Source organism: Brugia malayi (genome assembly GCF_000002995.4).
Source record: "Brugia malayi strain FR3 genome assembly, contig: Bm_v4_Chr1_scaffold_001, whole genome shotgun sequence".
In the NCBI taxonomy this organism is placed as follows: Eukaryota; Metazoa; Nematoda; class Chromadorea; order Rhabditida; family Onchocercidae; genus Brugia; species Brugia malayi.
The window spans coordinates 5,671,707-5,693,659 of record NW_025062475.1 but is presented as its reverse complement, the minus strand read 5'-3'; the positions used below and the strand labels follow the sequence as shown (position 1 = coordinate 5,693,659).

At 26.2% G+C, this 21,953-nt stretch overlaps 3 protein-coding genes across 3 annotated transcripts; all 3 read left to right on the top strand.

Moving 5' to 3' along the window:
• Positions 1-2,048: 2,048 nt before the first annotated feature.
• Positions 2,049-3,537, top strand: Bma-fozi-1.2 (uncharacterized protein; the record flags this gene model as incomplete). Its single annotated transcript, XM_001899615.1, has 3 exons — positions 2,049-2,633; positions 3,020-3,187; positions 3,388-3,537. 3 exons carry the CDS (start codon positions 2,049-2,051, stop codon positions 3,535-3,537), a joined length of 903 nt encoding a protein of 300 aa, XP_001899650.1.
• An 8,278-nt stretch (positions 3,538-11,815) lies between these two features.
• On the top strand, positions 11,816-13,106 carry Bm8291 (Nuclear hormone receptor-like 1, putative; the record flags this gene model as incomplete). Its single annotated transcript, XM_043076660.1, has 3 exons — positions 11,816-11,965; positions 12,577-12,681; positions 12,831-13,106. 3 exons carry the CDS (start codon positions 11,816-11,818, stop codon positions 13,104-13,106), a joined length of 531 nt encoding a protein of 176 aa, XP_042932594.1.
• Positions 13,107-13,536: 430 nt separating this feature from the next.
• Positions 13,537-13,692, top strand: Bm14107 (Uncharacterized protein; the record flags this gene model as incomplete). The annotated part of the gene is made up of 1 exon (XM_043076659.1): positions 13,537-13,692. The coding sequence occupies one exon, from the start codon at positions 13,537-13,539 to the stop codon at positions 13,690-13,692; it is 156 nt and encodes a 51-aa protein (XP_042932593.1).
• Positions 13,693-21,953: the final 8,261 nt, after the last annotated feature.

Sequence of the window (21,953 nt, the reverse complement as noted above, 5' to 3'; positions counted from 1 at the left end):
TGATTGACATTTCAACGATTGATTTTTTTTTTTTAGTTTATTAAACCGATCATATTTGAAAATTAGTTACATTTATTTCGTTAATATTGATTTTATAATCAATCAATTACTATTATAGTTCATTTAATCCACTACAGTAGATCTATGAAACAATCAGTGGATTAAAAGACTGCCATTAATGAAGTGCTTATGTTACAGGGCATTAGCACGAACTGCTTATCAAAAGTTGTTTGGTACGGTTAGTGCTAGTAGTAAGGTTAAGTTTAAAATGTATGGTATCAGAATTGAGATTGAATGGGTCGGAATTCGAAGAAACAATGCAGGCATGGTAGCAAATTGAAGGAACTTTCCACTAATTTTTTTCTTTCTTTGTGGTTAAGATAACACTATCAAAACAACAACTGAGACTGGAATAAGCAGTGGTAAGAGTATGGACCAAATTCAGGTTAAATATAATATTTTGATTGTCATTTCCCGTAGACTAATCTGATATATACTGTCATTGATTAGTATAGGTTGAATCTCAGATGCTAAGATCGCTTCGTATTATTGACTTAGTATATTGAGTTGAATATCGTTTCACGTTAGCTATTATTAGCTTAGTATATTTGATGCATTAGACATCACTTCTCGTTAATTGTTAAGTTAGTATATTAGATTAAATCTTTACGTTAACTATTACTGACTTAATATATGAGTCTGATATTTGCTTCACATTTATTAATTCAATTTCATACCCTTTATTTGGAGTAACTCGGTGTTTTGCAATGATGTAATACTACTCGTTCATTAAATGATTAGTACAAGTACGACAAAAGTATACAGAGCTAAAAGATTTTGGAAATGTTTAAAGCAAACTAAAATATGAATTAGTTAAAAATGATGCATTAATGTTCCCATTGTATCGTAAAAGGCTTAACCTATTTAATGACTTTTTAAAATGTCTCAGAGTGTCATCTAGGCCTTACGTGTCACATGTATTATTATGTGACAATAAAAGTTTCGTTTAATTAGTAAAGTTATATGAGTGTTTAAAATGGATCATTGGATCACAAACGGAAGCAAAATTCCAATGACTGAAATCATTCATCTTGCATTCAGAGAATAGAGTTGGGAAGCTCTGAACTCAGAAATGGATCGAGGGATGATGATTTCGACTGATTCAATCGATTTTGTCAGCTCGATCGATACTCTTTCAAAGCTTTCTAATCAAAGAATGATCAGAAGATCAGCAAGCTTCATCATTAAATTGTGTGATGAAAAGATGACAAAAGTTAAAAAGCAGATTGAATCATTAATTATCATTTGGGTAAAAATAGAGAGAAATGATTTGTTCAATATTTTATTAGTGATATATGTTATTTTTCTATTCAACTAAATGGATTTATGCAGGACTTTTATAGCTAACATAAGACAAGAACTCGTATTCTAATGATCAATTTGAAAATGTTCAAGTATTTTGCATTTTAACTTTTTGCCATATATTTTGTTCATTAATATTAACTATTTTTAAACTATACTCGAATTAAATAGCCAATTTCTAAGTAGCATTAAATCAATCTTATTTATTTTATGATTAAACTTAACATGAAAATCATCGTAGTTCAGACATACGAATATACGACATTCAAAAACCTGATAAAAGTTTGATTGACAACAGTTTTTTGTAGACAGGTAAAATTATCTAAAATTATTAATAATGAATTAACGGGAACAACCATTATTATTTGAAATCGATAATATTGCATATACAGCCCCATTTTTAATATCCATAATATGTTACTGTTATACAAGTCGATAGTAAATGATAAATGTTGTATTCAACACTATTGATGTGATAACAACGTATCGTTTATTGCTCATTAGAATGTAGGAGATAATTATGTGATGATATCGTTATGTGATTGATATGTGATATAATTGAAAATGAATTTGAAATAGTTAAAATTAATCGTTTCAAGCTTTTAGGCTTCTCTATTATTTCCTATAACAACTGATACGTCAAAATCAGCTCTATTTGCAAAGTGATAATTTGAATAATCGCTGTGATGAGTAAGAAGCGAGTGAAGATACCACCAGAGAACTTTCAGAATAACTCGTCTCAAGCAACAACTAATAATATCGTCGTCTCATTTGGAACTGCAACTAATAGTGGCATTTACTTTTATGGATTCAATTCTAATGCTTCAACAAGAAACAATGCATTGTCGTTTCAAACAGGAACCAATAGCAACACTGATCCATGCGGATCCGGTTCTAATGTTTCAACAGGAAATGATATATTCTCGTCTAAAAAAACTACAATCACTGACAATTCCAAAAACTTCCAAAAGGAATACATTGTTTCAAGAACTACAACCAATGACAACATTGATCCATGCGGATCCGGTTCTAATGCTTCAACAGGAAACAACGCTGATTTACTGTCAAATACTACGCAGACAGTCAACTTGTGCACCTCTTCTAATCAAATTATTACTTTTTTTTTGCAATTCTTTGCGTTGGTTCAGAAATTAATAAACGAACAAAGAAAACTACGTCAGCAAATATTGCAGCAAGTTATCGCACAAGAAATAAGGGCATTATCCCAACAATTTAATGAGCAACAACAAAAAAGGCCTAGAAGCATCCACGTAAGTGAAGTTCCTTAAATTTTCGAAATTTATTCAATAGAATCGATTATAATTATAAGCTTGGACAAATGAATCGTCGAATTCATTTCATATTTTAGCTAAATTTGAGGAAAATATTCAAGAAAGGTTAAGAAAGTAGAATGACGTCGGCATATTATTTATGAATTTGGTTTGCTTACAAAGCTTATAACGGAAAAGACAAAGAAAATTAAAATTGACGAATAAGTTTTTGTTACAATTAACTTAATATTTTCTATTCCTACTACTTAAATAAACTTTTGTTTCATTAATCAAAAACTGATTCTTAATTGTACTAAATTGTTTTAGTAACAAAAAAGAAAATTCTTTCTTAGTCAAATTTATTTGAAAATTCATTTTTATTTCAGATTTGTGACTTATGCAAAAAAGAAGTGCATAGTTCGAAGTTACCTTGTCATGTACGAATGGCCCATCTGAAGATACCAATATATTTCTGTACAAAATGCAATAAAAGCTCAAATTATTCAAAGAATAATATCAAAACTCATATGACAAGAATACATAAAATAGTAGATGTTCGTTTTTAATTTATTTTATAGTTTTTAAATATTTTCATTAATATCAGTACTAATTTACTCATAAAATGTTCAAATTTTCATTCCCTTTTACGTATATCATTTTGGAAGATTGAAGATTCTTTCTTGTCATTTTAATCTACAAATAACAAAGACTAATGTTACAAAAAAGATTGAACGATAATCATTTTGTTTTTCAGCCTCAGCCAATCGATTATGCACATTTGCATGCTTTAAAAGTACGAAGTTTAATGAAGAAGTGCTTCCCAAAAGTAAAAAGTCGAAGTGCTTTAAACAACTTCGGTTATTTTCCTATAATAGACATGGCTGAATCAGACGACAGCGATTAGTTTTCTAAACCAATGGAAAACTTTAAAAAAGTTATTGCGATAATTCTCATAAAAATAGCCAAATATTAGACCATCGCTCGAAAGGTCATTTCAGATAAGAATCAGCTTCGAAAAATGAGAGCACTTCTCTTTTCATTTACAAATCCTTAATTCGCTGAACGTATGAAAGGGAAATATGATGGCCTCCTTAATAGCTTGCTCAAAAATCATAGGAACAGAATAGCAATCCAAAAAAGATCGGCCAATTCCATATTGTTTTTTTTTTCTTAATTTCCTTTTTTTTTTTTTTTTTTTGAAACCTGATTTGTTTCAAATACTGAATGATATAGTAAAAAGAATGTTCGGTATAAAGTTCCAACAATATAAAAAATGTGTAAGAAATGCTATATGATATACATGCAATTAAAATTAATTACCTATAAAGCCATTCGTTATTCGCAGCTATTTTTCAATAATGCAAATTAGTAGCAGAGCAGAAGCTTAGCGATATTTTGAGATAGAATTCATTATGTTATGATATCTTTACTATCATCCATTCATTTATCCTCTACCGACAAATGGTGCAAAAGATGACATTAAAATCTGAACCATCTTATCTTTATTTTTTTTTATCGAGAGGTAATCGCTTTATTTATTTTAGGTTGTTTAGATCACAATTCAAAATGAAGAATAGCCAGTCACTAACCCGAATCAAAATATTTCTCATTACCAGCAATATATTACGAATTTAGATACGCTTCAGGATTGATTAAATGATAAATCGAACAATGTCTATGAAAAATTTTAAATCCATATTCAGCATTTCCAATCTTTTTCACACTTTCTCCATATTTTTGTTTTATTTTTTCAAATTCATTAATCTTTTGCCAACTGTTTTTTGTTATAAAGCGTGATAAATATTTTATTATTTCTCTCAGTATATATTTTGTGTATTATTATTATATGTTGAGATTCCTTTGCTAGTTGGAGAGAAAATCATGCGGAATCCGTAAAAAATCGAGTAATTAGTAAATATAAGTATACTTTCTTGTCTCAATAATTTGAAATTTATATAGTTTCGCATTTATGATTTTTATCATTATATATGCTTACAATAATTTCGACAATTAAAAAATCTATTGTACATTATATTGATCTCGTTAATTCCATTTTAGATATCGATTAATCTAATAGATGATAGATTATCTAGTGATAAGTTATCTGTAATTCTATGCTGGTGATAATTTGGTGATCATTTTATGCTAGTGACAAGTTAATGATCGCTCCAGACTAGATTATCTTGAACATTTATTACTACAAAAATACAGTAACCTTAATTTAGCGATTTTCATTTTTTTCTTTTTTTTTTTTTGAATCACTAATTTAAATTAACTTAATGGTGTAATGAAATGAAGGCATCAATGTTAAATTTTGATAGACCGATAAAAGGAATTTTTGATACTGTCACTCTAATTTTCACCTATTATTACTTCAACTTCTCATTGACTATTAGTCTGACTTCTCATTTACTATTACACCAACTTTTCATTGACTACCACTTCACTTTTTAATGCCTTTGCTTCATTTATTGTCACCTATAAATATGCAGGGAAGGGTATTTTTTACATCAAAAACTGACTAATCGAGTGTGTATTTCTGTGTGTGCTAAATTAATCAGCTTTTACCTTAATTTTTCTTTTCTTTTTAAGTGATATTTAATGTTGATCTTCAAATTTATTATTTCATTCTTCTAATAATGAACACTTTCAAATTCAGCCATTTCAATTATTTTCTATATTTAAATTTATTTATTCATAAATGTTCTTGTTGAGTTACGAATTTACTTAATAAAAAGTGTTCGAAAAAAAAATACTTCAACATAACATAAGGGCGCTTTATAATTATTATGGGAGAACTAATTTATGGATAAAATTATGTTACTGGTTAAATCATAAAATCATTAAAATTTTTTATACTTGACGAAGTCAGACTATTTGTCTCCATCGTAAATAATGTTCTGAAAGAGTAATGATAATATATATAATCCTAAAACTAGCCTAAATATGAGATTTCTAAGATAATTAAATTTCTCTGGGATATGTAATGTTTGTGCACAATTCATCCAGCCTAGCACTAGATGCTGGGCTATTTAAAAAGAAATGAGTAGTCTTTCAATGTGAGGGATGAATATTGCCTAGTCAGTAGATGAGGGGAAGAGATAGCCTAGTGGGGTATGATTTTTTTTTCTATTACAATTCAAATACTTTTAACCATTTTTTAATTATTTCAATCATGAAGTGCTACTTATTTGTAACATTCTTTTCTGCCTTCTATAAAATATTTCTCATTTGTCCTAAATTTTTAACTCATTTTCACATGGGTTTTGACGACGAACCAAATCAAACATTAACATGATTGCATTCAGTATTAAAATAGGAGTTAGAGTGAATGAATATTAAATCCAAGTATATAAACACTAGATTTTGAATTCGAAATTTAATTGCATTACAATCTTATAATAATTAAGCAAATAATTGAATTGTTAATAATCAACGAATTCTATCAATGGAATAAATTGCACAAAGTTTTTTTATAATTTCAATCTAACATTGATTCAAATTCTTCAATTTTAATATTTTACTATCAAACTTTCACATTCCTTTCAGTAACGTTTTGTGCTAAATACAAGTAACTTTTGCTATTTTGATACTGTTTTATCATATCACTATAATATCAAATCTGCTTACATATCGGTTAATTAACTATCATCTATCATTTCAGATAGTTTACAGTTTGATAGATGCAGACGAAAATGCAAATTATAGTGAATCGGTTGAAATCTTTTTTACTGAATCAACCATTCGAGCATATCACAGTGATATGCCCTTATCATCTCAGATGTTATCAACCAGTCTGCGAATCGGTTTCTATAATAACTGTTATTATGAAACAGCACGAAGTGATAAGACGAAAAGGTTTCGCATCAAAGGAATTAAAATTAGTCTAATTGCCACTGATATACAATCAGTAATTAATTAGTATAAATGTTGAACTTTGTATTGTGACGTAAATTTGACGTTTTTGTTATTGAATTGCTAAGACAACAAGCTATTGCTCTGTTAATTTGCTAATACAAACAGATTCTGATATCAATTTACACATTAATTTAGTAGTTTTAAATTTTATTTTCTTTATATTAGTCATTTTCTTCGTTTCGATCATTCCTTTAATTTAATCACTTAATTTTTTTTGTTATTGAATTGCTAAAACAACAAGCTACTGCTCTGTTAATTTTGATTACTTAAATGAATTCCTTAGAAAATGGAAATTGAAGAAGTATCATTTATGCAAACTTTGATAAATATTATTCTTAATGTATTTACTGTTAATACATTATATATCAATATAACAATTTCTTATTTACATTTTTAGCAATAAAAACACGATATGCTGTTAGCCGGAAACGGTTTGAACAAATTTCTCATGCGGTTAAGCCGATTAAATATTGCGTGTAAAACAACAGAGCAAATTGAGAAAAAAGTTTTATCGCGAAATTTTCTCGAAAGTAATGTTTTAAAATTGACAATGTATTGGCCAAAAATGAATAAAATATTGAATGCTAAAATATGCTAAGATATCTAAAAAGTATACAGAAAAGAAAAAAATAAAATATAAATTAAATGATAACGTTTAGGAAATTTTAATACGATACATTTGAATTGCCCGAACAAAAATTTTTTTGCACAAATATTCAAAAAAAATATCTAAAATTCTTTTCAGTTTTTTTAAAAATAAAAAAAAAAAAAATAGCATTTTGAAAAAAATTAGCACGAAAAACCGATTTAAATTGATTTCAAAAAAAGTAGAATATATTAGCAAAGTTTATCAATTATTTTTTTTCAAATTTTTGAAGACGGTAAAAATTTTTCCAAATTTTTTTTTTTTTTTTAAAATTTTTTTGAAAAACGGCAAAAATTTTTTTGATTTTGGGCAAAAAAAAATGTAAAAGTAAAGGGAATTCCAACTTTACATTTCCTATTATTTTCCAACTTTACATTTCCTATTATTCTACAATTCCTATTATTTTAGTTATATTAAGTCTTCCCTAAGGTAAACGTTAGCTGAACATTAACGCCGTGAATGATATGCAACTTAGTGGTGATAAGTAATGATCCAAATATGAACACAATCTTTTTAAGTAATTAAAGTGACATTGATCACAATGTCGAGAAAGTCCAGTTGATTTTAATGCCAATTCATAAATCAAATGAACCACAATAATTAATGATATAAAAACAATACTTAATTAATTAAAAAGAAATAACTTAATGCCAATAGAATATCTAAAAATTTTCATTTGAAATTGGAAAAACTTGACATACCGATATTCTTTGTAAACTAAAATATCACTACAAACATACATTTATTTACTTCAGAAGTTAATAAATGTGCAATTGCTCATTGTTAAGTTATTATTCTCATTTGCGATTCCTAGAAAGTCAACGTTATTAACGATCAAGATGTAACAGAAATTTCCCTAATACTAAAATTTAGTAGTTCAATTCAGAAAAAAAGCGATAGGTTTACTTCCATAATTGAGATCGCAAGATTTCAAAGATAAGAAAACACTATCGAATAGTTAAACCATATTCCTGTCAAAACACAAACAATAATGAATTGTTATCGCTGGTCAAAAGGCGCTTGCTTTTTTTTTTTCGTTGTGTTCACTTTGCTCTTCCTTTTTCCATTTAATTCGAGAAATTTAAAGAACAGAGCAAAAAGATTCCATTGTCAAAGTATAAAAGGCGCCATTTTTTTCATCTCCAACTATTATAATAAGTTCGGTCATTATTTTTTTAATTTTTAAGAAAAAGCTTTCAAATACTACACTTATCAGTGAAAGAATTATGCGCTGACCTTTCTCGACCAACTTCCAAATAATGTAGTACTTAGGAGTAAAACTTTAGGAAATATAATTATAATAAAACTGATTTGATATGGCAAAGTTGTTGGTATATGTTATTTTCATCATTTATTGTAAATAATTTTCGATTTTTTTTTTCTCAATTTGTTATTAATTACTTTAAAACATTAATAACGGCAGTGATAACATCAGTTTTTTATTTGCCATTTTTTGCCTTTAGTTTTAATCAACCATAATCAAATAAACTTAATATACGGTAAAATCTAATTCCGGAATCATTGGACATTTTTAAACATTTGCAAAACTTATAGATTGTATTTTACTCTCAGCACATTTCAGGTAAATATTTTATTTATACTTATTTCACTTATCTTTTTTATCGCCAATTTCAATTTTTGTATGTCAGGAGTGAAAATAGTTGAAAGCTTTAAAAATTTGCAATAAGTTACATTGTTGAATCAGTTGTTACATTAATAATAACAAATTTAAATTAGAAATTTGGACTTCTATTTTGAAATACCCGAAATAATTTCACGTTTTCTGACAATTTGACTTTCTTTTCGAATTGCATAGTTGACTTTTTCTTAATTTGCGTATTCAGTAATGATAAGCGATTTAATTGGGAAACGAAAATGCTAAATTTACGAACTGTCCTATTTTGAGTTTTATTTTCCAAGCGATATCGTTAAGGAATAATTTCACAGATTTGTTTTGTTTTTTATTATTTTACAATAATTTAAAATTAAAACTACTATGAATGTTAGGTTTTGACGTTCTGCAATAACTCAATGTTTTATAAAAATGAGAAATGCTTGCTTGTAGTGCTCATTCATTTTCATTGCTTTACAATAATAAACAATGCTTGTTTTCATTGTCTTATCAGATTCAAAATTTCATAACAGTAGCAATCAAATATTCGACCTTGGTTTATTTAACTTTGAGTTAATTTATTCAAATATTTTAGTTCCATTACCTGAATGCTTCATCTCACAGATATATATGAAATTCGCATGCGTCTTTCTATTTAAAATAGAGTAAATAAGCTTTGATTTAAATTTAAGGAATGGTTTAAGAAATTTGATATTGCTAAATTTTGAGGTTAAAATTGCACATTTGCTGTTTTCCAATAAGAAATATTTTATAATGTTTAATTGTTGCAAAATTTTATTAATTGCATATTGTTATCATAGTTGCATTTTCATTTAGAAATGAAAAAGAAAGGAATAAGTGAATTATTTACATTTGTTTTTTCTTTTTTTTTTTTTTTCTTTGTGTGTGTGTCTTTTTTATGAGTAATCAAAAATGATTATTCCATTGGTAAAATAATTTTAATGATAGCTAATAATTTTATCATTTTTTAAAAAATTATTTCCTTTTAGCATATTTCTTCTTACATATAAAATCAAACGTACTAAGAAGATGAATTAGTAGTTGGATAAAGGTTAAGGTCAAAGGATTGCGTCATTTGCACATGGGTTCAGGTCATTAGAAAGGGAAAATCATTGGTTGCGCTAAGCTTTCTATAAATCTTTTCAGCATTTATATTCCAAAAAGTGATACCGTATACTATCGCTTTTTGAAAGTTAATAAAGCAAAAATGTGTGGTAAATTTGTTTATCATTTCATTTTGTTTTTTAAATATTTTTTTTCCTTAGTTTATTGTTTTATCTAAATTTATAATATTTAAAAAAAATTCTGAAAATCAATTGATTTTCATTTAATTAATTGAGAATTGAAAGATGGACCAACAAAATTTTTGCTTTTATTTGATTTGATAGAAAAACTATTCGATAACAAAATCAGAAGGAAGTAGTGAAAGGTATAAAAATTCAAAAATTTAAAATTAAATAATTTGTTGATTCACTAAATTTTATAGCACTATATGCTTCTGAGAAAATAACTTCAAATACTATTTATGCTATCAAAAGTAATCAAAGTAGCAACTTTAAATTGAAGTGTATTAAAATACTTTAATACAAAGTTGAAAGCAGTAAATGATAAATAAAATGTGATATTAATATTAGTGATACCATATCTGCCACGTTATATGAAACCAGGTCAACCTTATGTCGTGTGTGATGATGATGCTATCGGTTTGCACTACAGGTATCATTTTTATCACTGATTAATCATTTAGATAAATAAATTATAAAATTATTCAAAAGTTTTTGCATGCTATTTTAATTTTAAAAATAGCACGAAAAAAATAAGAAAATTTTAGAAATTTTAATAAGCTAAAAAATACTAATAAAAACAAAACTGAATTAATCCTATTTAAGGACGATAACATGCGAAGGTTGCAAAGGTTTCTTCCGACGAACTCTTCAGGTAAGTAATAAAATGTTTTTTGCAAGAATTTTTCTAAATGTATAGGTACTGAATTGTTCAAAAATTATATCAATTATGCAGCACTGAACAAATAATTTGAGAAAATAAATGATAAATAGTTGAACATATTTCATTTTGAATATATTGTTCGGTAAATAATTTGTTGCACAATTATAATTTTTTAGTATCATTAATTAATTAATGATTATTTTATGATTATTTCATCAAAAGTTTAGCATTATCTCCAAGTTTTTCCTTAGTTATTGCAATATTTCTAGTGCAATAATCCTGAATAACTGATAGTGAAATATTTTACGTCTCATCAAATAAATTATTAAATTATCTCTCATTTAAAAATATAGAAGAAAACGAAATTAAAAAGAAAGTCAAAAATAATAAAAAAAAAAAAATTCAAGAATAAATACTAACCTGTTACTTTTACATTTGTGTTACAAATTTTTTTCTAAATTTCAGATAATTTTTAAGAGTGAAATTTTGACGCATCAACTAATTTACGTGTATTTAAGCGTAATAAGACGTAATAATGTCACATTTTTGCAGCAAAATATTGTATACAAATGTAATGGCATTGAACAATGTGAAATCAGCAAGTCTTCAAGAAATATTTATCAATTTTGTCGATTTCAAAAATGCATGGACAATGGAATGATGAAATCTTGTCCGTATTGATTGAATTAAGTGAAATTTAAAAAAATGAAAACTTTTTTTCAAACTTTTGAATTGCATTGAATTGATTTTAAATTAAATAAACTAAATTAAATTCGTTTAAATTATGCTGAAATGATATCATTGCTATTTTTTGCATCATTCATTTTAAAACTAATTTTATCGCTTTCACAATATTTCTTTTGACTGATTTTAGATTTCAAAATCTAAAAATATTTCGATATATTATTTACTTGAATCTTTTAGGTATTTTATAATTGAAAGAATTTTTCATTCTTATTATTTAGTATGTCAAATTATTGAAATTTTCGACGAACAGAACTCTTTTTTTTTTTTCAGTAGTATTAAATGAAACAGAAAATGATAAGTGATAACCGTGAACGACGGAAAATAGAACAACTAGGAGCAGTGTTAGAAACTAATTCATTAGCTGATAAACAGGACGAGTTTCAAACACGAATTAATCAAGTGACTGCAAATCACTACAAAATTCTAGATAGCTCATATGAGGTAAAGGTTAAAGTTCAATTTTATCTTAGTAATTTCAAATGGTTGTTGCTTTAAAATTTGATCCTTCAATGAATATTGAAAGAGTTAGTCCTTGAAGTTGAATTAAAATATTTTTAATTAAAAATAAAAAGAAAAATTTATTTGTAGTGAAGTTTTAAAAATTTAATTTCTTTTAAATTTTATAACATATCTAAAATATCAGAATTAGATATTTCTTACGTGGCAGTTTTATGTTAACCTTTATATATAATTAATAGTGAAATACATTTGTTCGCTTTTTTAACGAATTTATACGATTTACTAATTTTATTGGTTTTGAAATACTGGAAAAATGGTTGTATTTCTTTTTGATTTAATCTTTATATCATTTAATTACTATTTTAATTGCTTCAATTAGCATAATATAACAGTGTATACTTGTCATTAGAATCAATTATTTTTTTAATAAAGCAAGTAATTACTAATGTTACTTGTTATCAAAATTTCCAGTTTATCATCTTTTCTTATCATCTTATCTAAAATTTAACAATTATTGTAACTCTTTCGATTTAGAAAGAAAGTCCGATATGATGCATCAGATTTTTTACAATTTGACTGATATTTTTTTTTAGCATGAATTCAAATCGGACGTAGGATCGGAACGATTGTTAGAATTGACCGAATTAGTTACTCAACAAATACGACAATTTGTTGAGACAATCGAAATCTACGATAGTGTTTGTTAATTGAATTATTAACTTATTTTAATATATAAAAAATCTTAACTCTTTCTTTTTCCTCTAAATTTAGTATTAAGCAGTAAATTGATTAATTCAAGAATCAATCTGCTAATTAGCAATGATTGCTTATAGATTTGCATTTTTAGTTGAATCATTCGGCACAAGAGGAAATAATTGAAAAAAGTTGGCTGGTAGTAAAAGTTTTGCATATTATCTATGAATTCATTCCTACAGAACATTGCCTAATGTTAGCCAACAATACAACTTATATAGCAGCTAAAGGCGATTATTCCGAATTGGATTATACGACGAAATTTTTTGAAAATTTAATAAATTTGGCTGCAAGTTTTCATTGCATGCAATTGGATAATCGACCATTAGCCTTATTGTCAGCTTGCTTATTTAAAATCCGAAAAATGTAAAAGAATGCGTAAGTTAATTTAACTACTTTTTTATCATGATAACAATCATAGTCACTGTTATCATCCCATCACTATCATTATCATGTTAAAACTATCAGCAAATAAAATTAACACTTCAATTGTTATAAATTATTAAAATTTTGTTTTTAATCAATCTTTGTGTGTTGGAGTAAAATGATACGAATTGTAATTAAATTATGAATATAAATTCATTTCTTCTTCTCTCTTACTAATTAGTGGAAGCAATACTTTTCTTTTAGTTTTTCTTTTTTGATACTTTTATAAAAGAATACAGTGAAAAATTTGTTAGAACATTTGAGATTTGACGAACTAAATTTTCAATTTTAAATTATAAATAATTAAAATAAGTAATTTTAGGAGGAAAAAATTGACAAAATACACATGGAAATGTTTGCAAAGCATTAGTGAAATGAACGACGACGATTCAATCGATCTGCGTTACTGGCCAAATCTTCTTGTTCGCATATCACAACTACTTGTCACCGTTACCAATATGCGACGGTTTTTTCGAGATCAAAATAATATTAATGCAATAGCAAACATTCTTCTCTTTAAATTTTCATGAAAAAAAATTTTTACCGTTTTCAAAAATTTGAAGAAATTGAGATATCTCAGAAATTAATCAATAAACTTTGCTAATATTTTCAACTTTTTCGTGCTAATTTCTTATTTTTAAAAACTAAAAATATTTTCAGATTTTTTTTTGAATATTTTTGTGAAACAAAAAAAAATGTAAACTTGGATTCCCTTTACTTTTACATTTTTTTGCCCAAAATCAAAAAATTTTTGCCGTTTTCAAAAATTTAAAAAAAAAAATTTGGAAAAATTTTTACCGTCTTCAAAAATTTGAAAAAAATAATTGATAAACTTTGCTAATATATTCTACTTTTTTCGAAATCAATTTAAATCGGTTTTTCGTGCTAATTTTTTTCAAAATGCTATTTTTTTTTTTTTATTTTTAAAAAAACTGAAAAGAATTTTAGATATTTTTTTTGAATATTTGTGCAAAAAAATTTTTGTTCGGGCAATTCAAATGTATCGTATTAAAATTTCCTAAACGTTATCATTTAATTTATATTTTATTTTTTTCTTTTCTGTATACTTTTTAGATATCTTAGCATATTTTAGCATTCAATATTTTATTCATTTTTGGCCAATACATTGTCAATTTTAAAACATTACTTTCGAGAAAATTTCGCGATAAAACTTTTTTCTCAATTTGCTCTGTTGTTTTACACGCAATATTTAATCGGCTTAACCGCATGAGAAATTTGTTCAAACCGTTTCCGGCTAACAGCATATCGTGTTTTTATTGCTAAAAATGTAAATAAGAAATTGTTATATTGATATATAATGTATTAACAGTAAATACATTAAGAATAATATTTATCAAAGTTTGCATAAATGATACTTCTTCAATTTCCATTTTCTAAGGAATTCATTTAAGTAATCAAAATTAACAGAGCAGTAGCTTGTTGTTTTAGCAATTCAATAACAAAAAAAATTAAGTGATTAAATTAAAGGAATGATCGAAACGAAGAAAATGACTAATATAAAGAAAATAAAATTTAAAACTACTAAATTAATGTGTAAATTGATATCAGAATCTGTTTGTATTAGCAAATTAACAGAGCAATAGCTTGTTGTTTTAGCAATTCAATAACAAAAACGTCAAATTTACGTCACAATACAAAGTTCAACATTTATACTAATTAATTACTGATTGTATATCAGTGGCAATTAGACTAATTTTAATTCCTTTGATGCGAAACCTTTTCGTCTTATCACTTCGTGCTGTTTCATAATAACAGTTATTATAGAAACCGATTCGCAGACTGGTTGATAACATCTGAGATGATAAGGGCATATCACTGTGATATGCTCGAATGGTTGATTCAGTAAAAAAGATTTCAACCGATTCACTATAATTTGCATTTTCGTCTGCATCTATCAAACTGTAAACTATCTGAAATGATAGATGATAGTTAATTAACCGATATGTAAGCAGATTTGATATTATAGTGATATGATAAAACAGTATCAAAATAGCAAAAGTTACTTGTATTTAGCACAAAACGTTACTGAAAGGAATGTGAAAGTTTGATAGTAAAATATTAAAATTGAAGAATTTGAATCAATGTTAGATTGAAATTATAAAAAAACTTTGTGCAATTTATTCCATTGATAGAATTCGTTGATTATTAACAATTCAATTATTTGCTTAATTATTATAAGATTGTAATGCAATTAAATTTCGAATTCAAAATCTAGTGTTTATATACTTGGATTTAATATTCACTCTAAATCGTATTTACATAACAACCAGTGTGATTTGCTTAAATACTTGCACAAAACTTTGATACGTCCATCAAAATGAAACTTAATATACTATTAGATATTAGCTTGAATTTAAATTTTTTTTAAATTCAAAATTCAAATACCCGTAATGCTGAAATTTCATCACAAATAGTTTTTATCGTCTTTTGATCATTGCTACTATGATCAATGACAATTTTCTGACCATCGTCCGTTTGTTCAATATGTACGATATGCCTTCAGATTTAAAATAATTTTCAATAATTCATTTCATTATTCATTTTTCAAATTATTACAACGCAGAAACAATAATTATGCAACATTGAATGTTCTGTAAAACAATGAATTTCGTTTATTATTTTTTTAATATGTATTTTGTAAAATTTATGGGACTTTTAAACTTTTCTTTGAAATTATTTTAGCAATATATATATATGCACACTAAGCTATAATCTAACAATTCAAAATTGAATATTGCTAAATTATTTTATAACTTGCAAATACTAGGATATTAGCCTGCTCAGCCATCTTTAAATCTTATCAAAATTGTCAAAAACAGTAAGTAATATTTAAAAGATTTAATTTAAAATACCTCAGAATATTATTTCATCAAAATTATTAAATATATTTTGCATTAACTGTCGCGAATCATAAACTCTAACCAAAATAATAAGATTAATATAACTAAAGACTAATAAAACTAATTAATCATTTTTGAATTGTAAACAATCCTATGGTATCATGAATTTTATCTCTCCTTAAATCTATTTTCTTAAGATTCTTCACACGTGTCATTTTCATCTTAGATACGTTCAATTCTCACATTGTAAATTCTTAATTTTTGTAGACATTTCCGATTCTTCAGGCATGTATAAAACAATCTTACAGTATTATAAATTATCTCTCCTTAAATCTAGTTCCGTAAGATTTATTACACATGTAATCTCATATTGTAAATTTTCAATTCTGCATGAACATTTACCCTATTCTTCACACATGTAATTTTTATTTCAGACACACCCAATTCTCATTCATATAAATTCAATTCTAATAAACAAAACATTCATTATTGTCATTATTGTCAACTGTTACCCTCAGAACCATTCTCAATTTCCTCGGTTTTTTTTTTTTATAAATTCTCTTTTTATTGTTCAGATTATTAATAATACGTTTTCGTAAAAATAAAGGTTTATTAATCTTACTGCTGTTATTCAGATATTCGAGTATCTGAAGACAAACCTTTCACGACATTAACTATGTGTAATGTTTTCAATTAAACTTACATTAATATTTCTTTCAAAAAATGATAATCACATTTTCAATTAAAAGTATAAATTTCGGCGATTTGCTTTTTCTTATTTCTTTATTTAATTTTTTCTTCTTATCAAAATTTAAAATACTTGAATTCATTTGGTGGACCAATTTCAATTTTATCTTTATTATGCTTTTTTGATAGCTTGCTCACACATTGTTTCAACAATGTTTCATTATCAGCGAATTTTTGTGGAAGTGGTGGTGCCATTGCTGCATTAAAATTAAAAAAAAGATAATTTTCATATTATTGCGTTGTAATATTTCTTTCGTCAAATTCATAATCACAATTATATAGTATAGTTAGTAACTGATAAACATTAATTAATCAGTAATTATCAATTAACTGACAATTAGTAATTAAACAGTAATTTGTAATAAATAATTATCACTCACTAATTTTTTCTGTTCATTAATAACAATGGTAATTAAGCATTCAATCCATATGACAAATTACACATTCAATAGAATGAAATCATTTAAACTTTCTTTCTAACATGTAAGAATTGAAATTTAGAAGTCAAGAAATATACAATTGAAAATTAAATTAAAATGTCAGACAAATATAAGATTCTGAAATTTAAAAATTAAATTAATTTAATAAAAAAACTTACGAATAGATAAAAGTGATTTTGTTGTCATTTCTTTTGCTAACGAAGCATTTTTTAAACTTTTTCATGGAATACTGTTTGCCTCACGAATTGCTGAATGAAACCAACGATTTTGATGGAATAAAATTACGTTTCATGCAACATCGGACACTCTCAACTGCTTCAATCAATTCAGGAAGTTTGTAAAATTGAGCTTCATAAATGATAAACTTAACTTATAATCATCAACAGGCAAAGGACAACTTTTCCCATGGCGTAAATAATCGAGAATTACTACACTGACACACTGAAAATTGATTACAATTTAATTAGTTTTCATTAATTAATCGGTGATGCTTGTTAGATCTATTTGTATGCTATTAAGAATTAAAACAAATTTTATCTTTATTTACTTATTATGCCTTTTTTCAGTTTCAAAAACAAATAGATTCCGTAAAAAATCGAGTAATTAGTAAATATAAGTATACTTTCTTGTCTCAATAATTTGAAATTTATATAGTTTCGCATTTATGATTTTTATCATTATATATGCTTACAATAATTTCGACAATTAAAAAATCTATTGTACATTATATTGATCTCGTTAATTCCATTTTAGATATCGATTAATCTAATAGATGATAGATTATCTAGTGATAAGTTATCTGTAATTCTATGCTGGTGATAATTTGGTGATCATTTTATGCTAGTGACAAGTTAATGATCGCTCCAGACCAGATTATCTTGAACATTTATTACTACAAAAATACAGTAACCTTAATTTAGCGATTTTCATTTTTTTCTTTTTTTTTTTTTTTGAATCACTAATTTAAATTAACTCAATGGTGTAATGAAATGAAGGCATCAATGTTAAATTTTGATAGACCGATAAAAGGAATTTTTGATACTGTCACTCTAATTTTCACCTATTATTACTTCAACTTCTCATTGACTATTAGTCCGACTTCTCATTTACTATTACACCAACTTTTCATTGACTACCACTTCACTTTTTAATGCCTTTGCTTCATTTATTGTCACCTATAAATATGCAGGGAAGGGTATTTTTTACATCAAAAACTGACTAATCGAGTGTGTATTTCTGTGTGTGCTAAATTAATCAGCTTTTACCTTAATTTTTCTTTTCTTTTTAAGTGATATTTAATGTTGATCTTCAAATTTATTATTTCATTCTTCTAATAATGAACACTTTCAAATTCAGCCATTTCAATTATTTTCTATATTTAAATTTATTTATTCATAAATGTTCTTGTTGAGTTACGAATTTACTTAATAAAAAGTGTTCGAAAAAAAAATACTTCAACATAACATAAGGGCGCTTTATAATTATTATGGGAGAACTAATTTATGGATAAAATTATGTTACTGGTTAAATCATAAAATCATTAAAATTTTTTATACTTGACGAAGTCAGACTATTTGTCTCCATCGTAAATAATGTTCTGAAAGAGTAATGATAATATATATAATCCTAAAACTAGCCTAAATATGAGATTTCTAAGATAATTAAATTTCTCTGGGATATGTAATGTTTGTGCACAATTCATCCAGCCTAGCACTAGATGCTGGGCTATTTAAAAAGAAATGAGTAGTCTTTCAATGTGAGGGATGAATATTGCCTAGTCAGTAGATGAGGGGAAGAGATAGCCTAGTGGGGTATGATTTTTTTTTCTATTACAATTCAAATACTTTTAACCATTTTTTAATTATTTCAATCATGAAGTGCTACTTATTTGTAACATTCTTTTCTGCCTTCTATAAAATATTTCTCATTTGTCCTAAATTTTTAACTCATTTTCACATGGGTTTTGACGACGAACCAAATCAAACATTAACATGATTGCATTCAGTAACTTAGTTATGAAATGAAAAGTTCACATTTACCTTCATTTTTAGCCTTTGAAAGTTTAAATTCAACTAAAGTAATTTCGTCTAAAAATACTTCGGTAGATTTCGTGTTCTTTTCAAAAATTTTGCTTTAGTTTTATTTGTTCAACTAGCGAGAAGTTTAAACTAAATGTGCCTATTGAATAGCAGAAGGCCTTGTGCTCCGCCGAATGTGCACGATGAATTTGTAAGTGCAATGACGGTGTTATTGTGACAGAATTGAAATACGACGAGCATTTATTAGCATCTAACATAAGAGGCCAAGCCAGAGCATTTTCAGCTATGCCTTAGACTAGGGTATATGTCCGTCCTCTGTTGTCATCATCGAATTTGCAGTTTACGGACAGAACAAAATGACAAAGAGTCTAGAAAACAAATATTTTCTCCTCATATTCTTATCACTTTTACCCTGGCAGTATATCCTACAAATTAGACTGTTAACATTCAATAAAATGATTGTATCAGCAGTAAGTTATTATCATTGTTTCGACTGTTTTTTTCCATTCATTGTCAGAAAGGTTTCGTTTTTTTTTTTTTTTTTTTTTTTTTTTGTAATCTTTTCATCGGATTATTTTTAATCACTTTTTTCATGATTGAAACTCACATATAAATTGAATTTAGGCTAATTATTCTGATGACTAGCTTACGCTTTTTTAAATTCCCGGCGGATCGGAGTTTTTCTTTGAAATCTTCAAATCAAATATTTGATATTTATTTTACCATTTTTCTTTTCTGTATTGCTTCAACTAGAGATTGATTCTGAAAATTACTAGAACTTCGGTTGTCCAGTACAGTCATTTTGTTTTCTTTTTTTCCAATCTTGTTTATTCAAATATCATGATGAGTCGATACTTTTTAAAGAAAATATTTTTTGAGAAGTATTACTTAAACTTATAATGCTATGCATAACTTCATACCTGAAGAAATGATGTCATTAAGAGGAGTGAGGGAAGTGATTTATAAAAAAAAAAAAAAAAACCGATATTTCGATGCCTCTATCTCTTCACTAAAAAAGGTAGAATTGTGCAAACTCATCTCTTATTCTAACTCTATTTTGTCAATTAAAGTCAAATGTCAAACTACCAATAATTAAATTTATCATTGTATTTTTATCGCTATTTCATCACTTACTACTTATAATCTTTCTATCTTTATGGTACCAAATTATTAAAACTACCATGACACACATTTTTCGAAATTTCATTATTTATCCATTTTCTTACTGCTGTGTTTTAATTATATCAATCATAATTTTTTTATCAGTGACGCTATTGACAAATTTTATTTCTCAGTAAAAAAGCCTATTAAAGAAAATTGATCACCTAAATGTCATCATCGGTCTAAATGAAAAATTTTTCTTACCATTTGAATGTTAATAAATATGGAATGTTTTTCCCTGAAAAGATTTTTATTCGAAAGAAAATGGAAGAATTGAAAGACTCTTAACAGGAACTCTCGAGAAATGCAATTCCGCAAACTTCCCAATCTCTTCCTAAGTTTATTACTCTAGAAAGTACTAAGAGCTCGCAAGCATCATCAAACATAACTATTCTTAATTTAAATCAGTAATCTTTCTAGATTCTTCTAACCTGTACCTCGTTAAAGAAACAAATTTGTTATCCAAAATTTCCTAAATTTTTTAAAATTAATGTGGTAATGCTTTATTATATCAACATATCTTATCAATAGATTAATTTTGACTTTATATTTAATCCTATGTTAGAAGAATATATTCATATGTGTGATATGATGTAAGAATGTTCATTATATGAATCAATCGTTGGAAATATATATTTATTCGATGTGTGATAACTATATTCAAACTAATATCAGAATCATACTAAAAGTTCAGTTTGATAATTTAGCAATTGAAAAAAATCAAATTAATCCAAATTTTCAATTCTGCATAATTTTCATTTCCCAGTGCAGTTACATAACAGGGAAAAAGGGAAAAAGTGGAATTAATCCACTTCATTCAATATAACTTTACAAGAATAAAAAGGAAGAAAGAAAAAAAGAAAGAGAGAGAGAGAGAGAGGAAATGCATTAGGTAGAAAAATGTAATATATTTTTCAGCAACAAATGAAGCAGCAATATGATATAATGCAAGAAGCTTAACAACTAATTTATTCAAGGATCATAAATAATTGCCGATATGATATGAGAGATGAGATGATTATGATCAATGTCATTTAGTCATTCATTTCATCTTTTTGACAAAATAAGTGAAAGAAAAAAAGTTTCATTGTTTTATGATCATTTCATTTTTTCATCTTATGTAGATTGCTATGAATTTCCATTTGGTCAACAAAATTTTCAATTCATTTCATTGCTTTCTTCCTTTTTCCATTGCATAAGAATTGGCGCAATTGAATGGATGGAAAAATTAAATGCTTGTTTTGTTAAATTAGCCTATTTAGTTAAGCTATAATAGAATAATATGCTTCGAAAATCAAAGTGTTAGGGAAACTTAAACATGCAAAACAATGCAATGCAAAGAAAGCAAATTAATTAACTTATTTATTGATAAAGAAATTTCTCTGTCTTCCTCCTTTCAGATAATATGTCAGATGATAAACTAATTTTGTTACTTGACAACAAGCTTGTCAATCAATTTATAACTCTCAGAAGATGATTGTTAGTTCAGTTCTAATTCAATACAATTGAATAATCTTACATTTGTGAAAACTGATATTTGAAA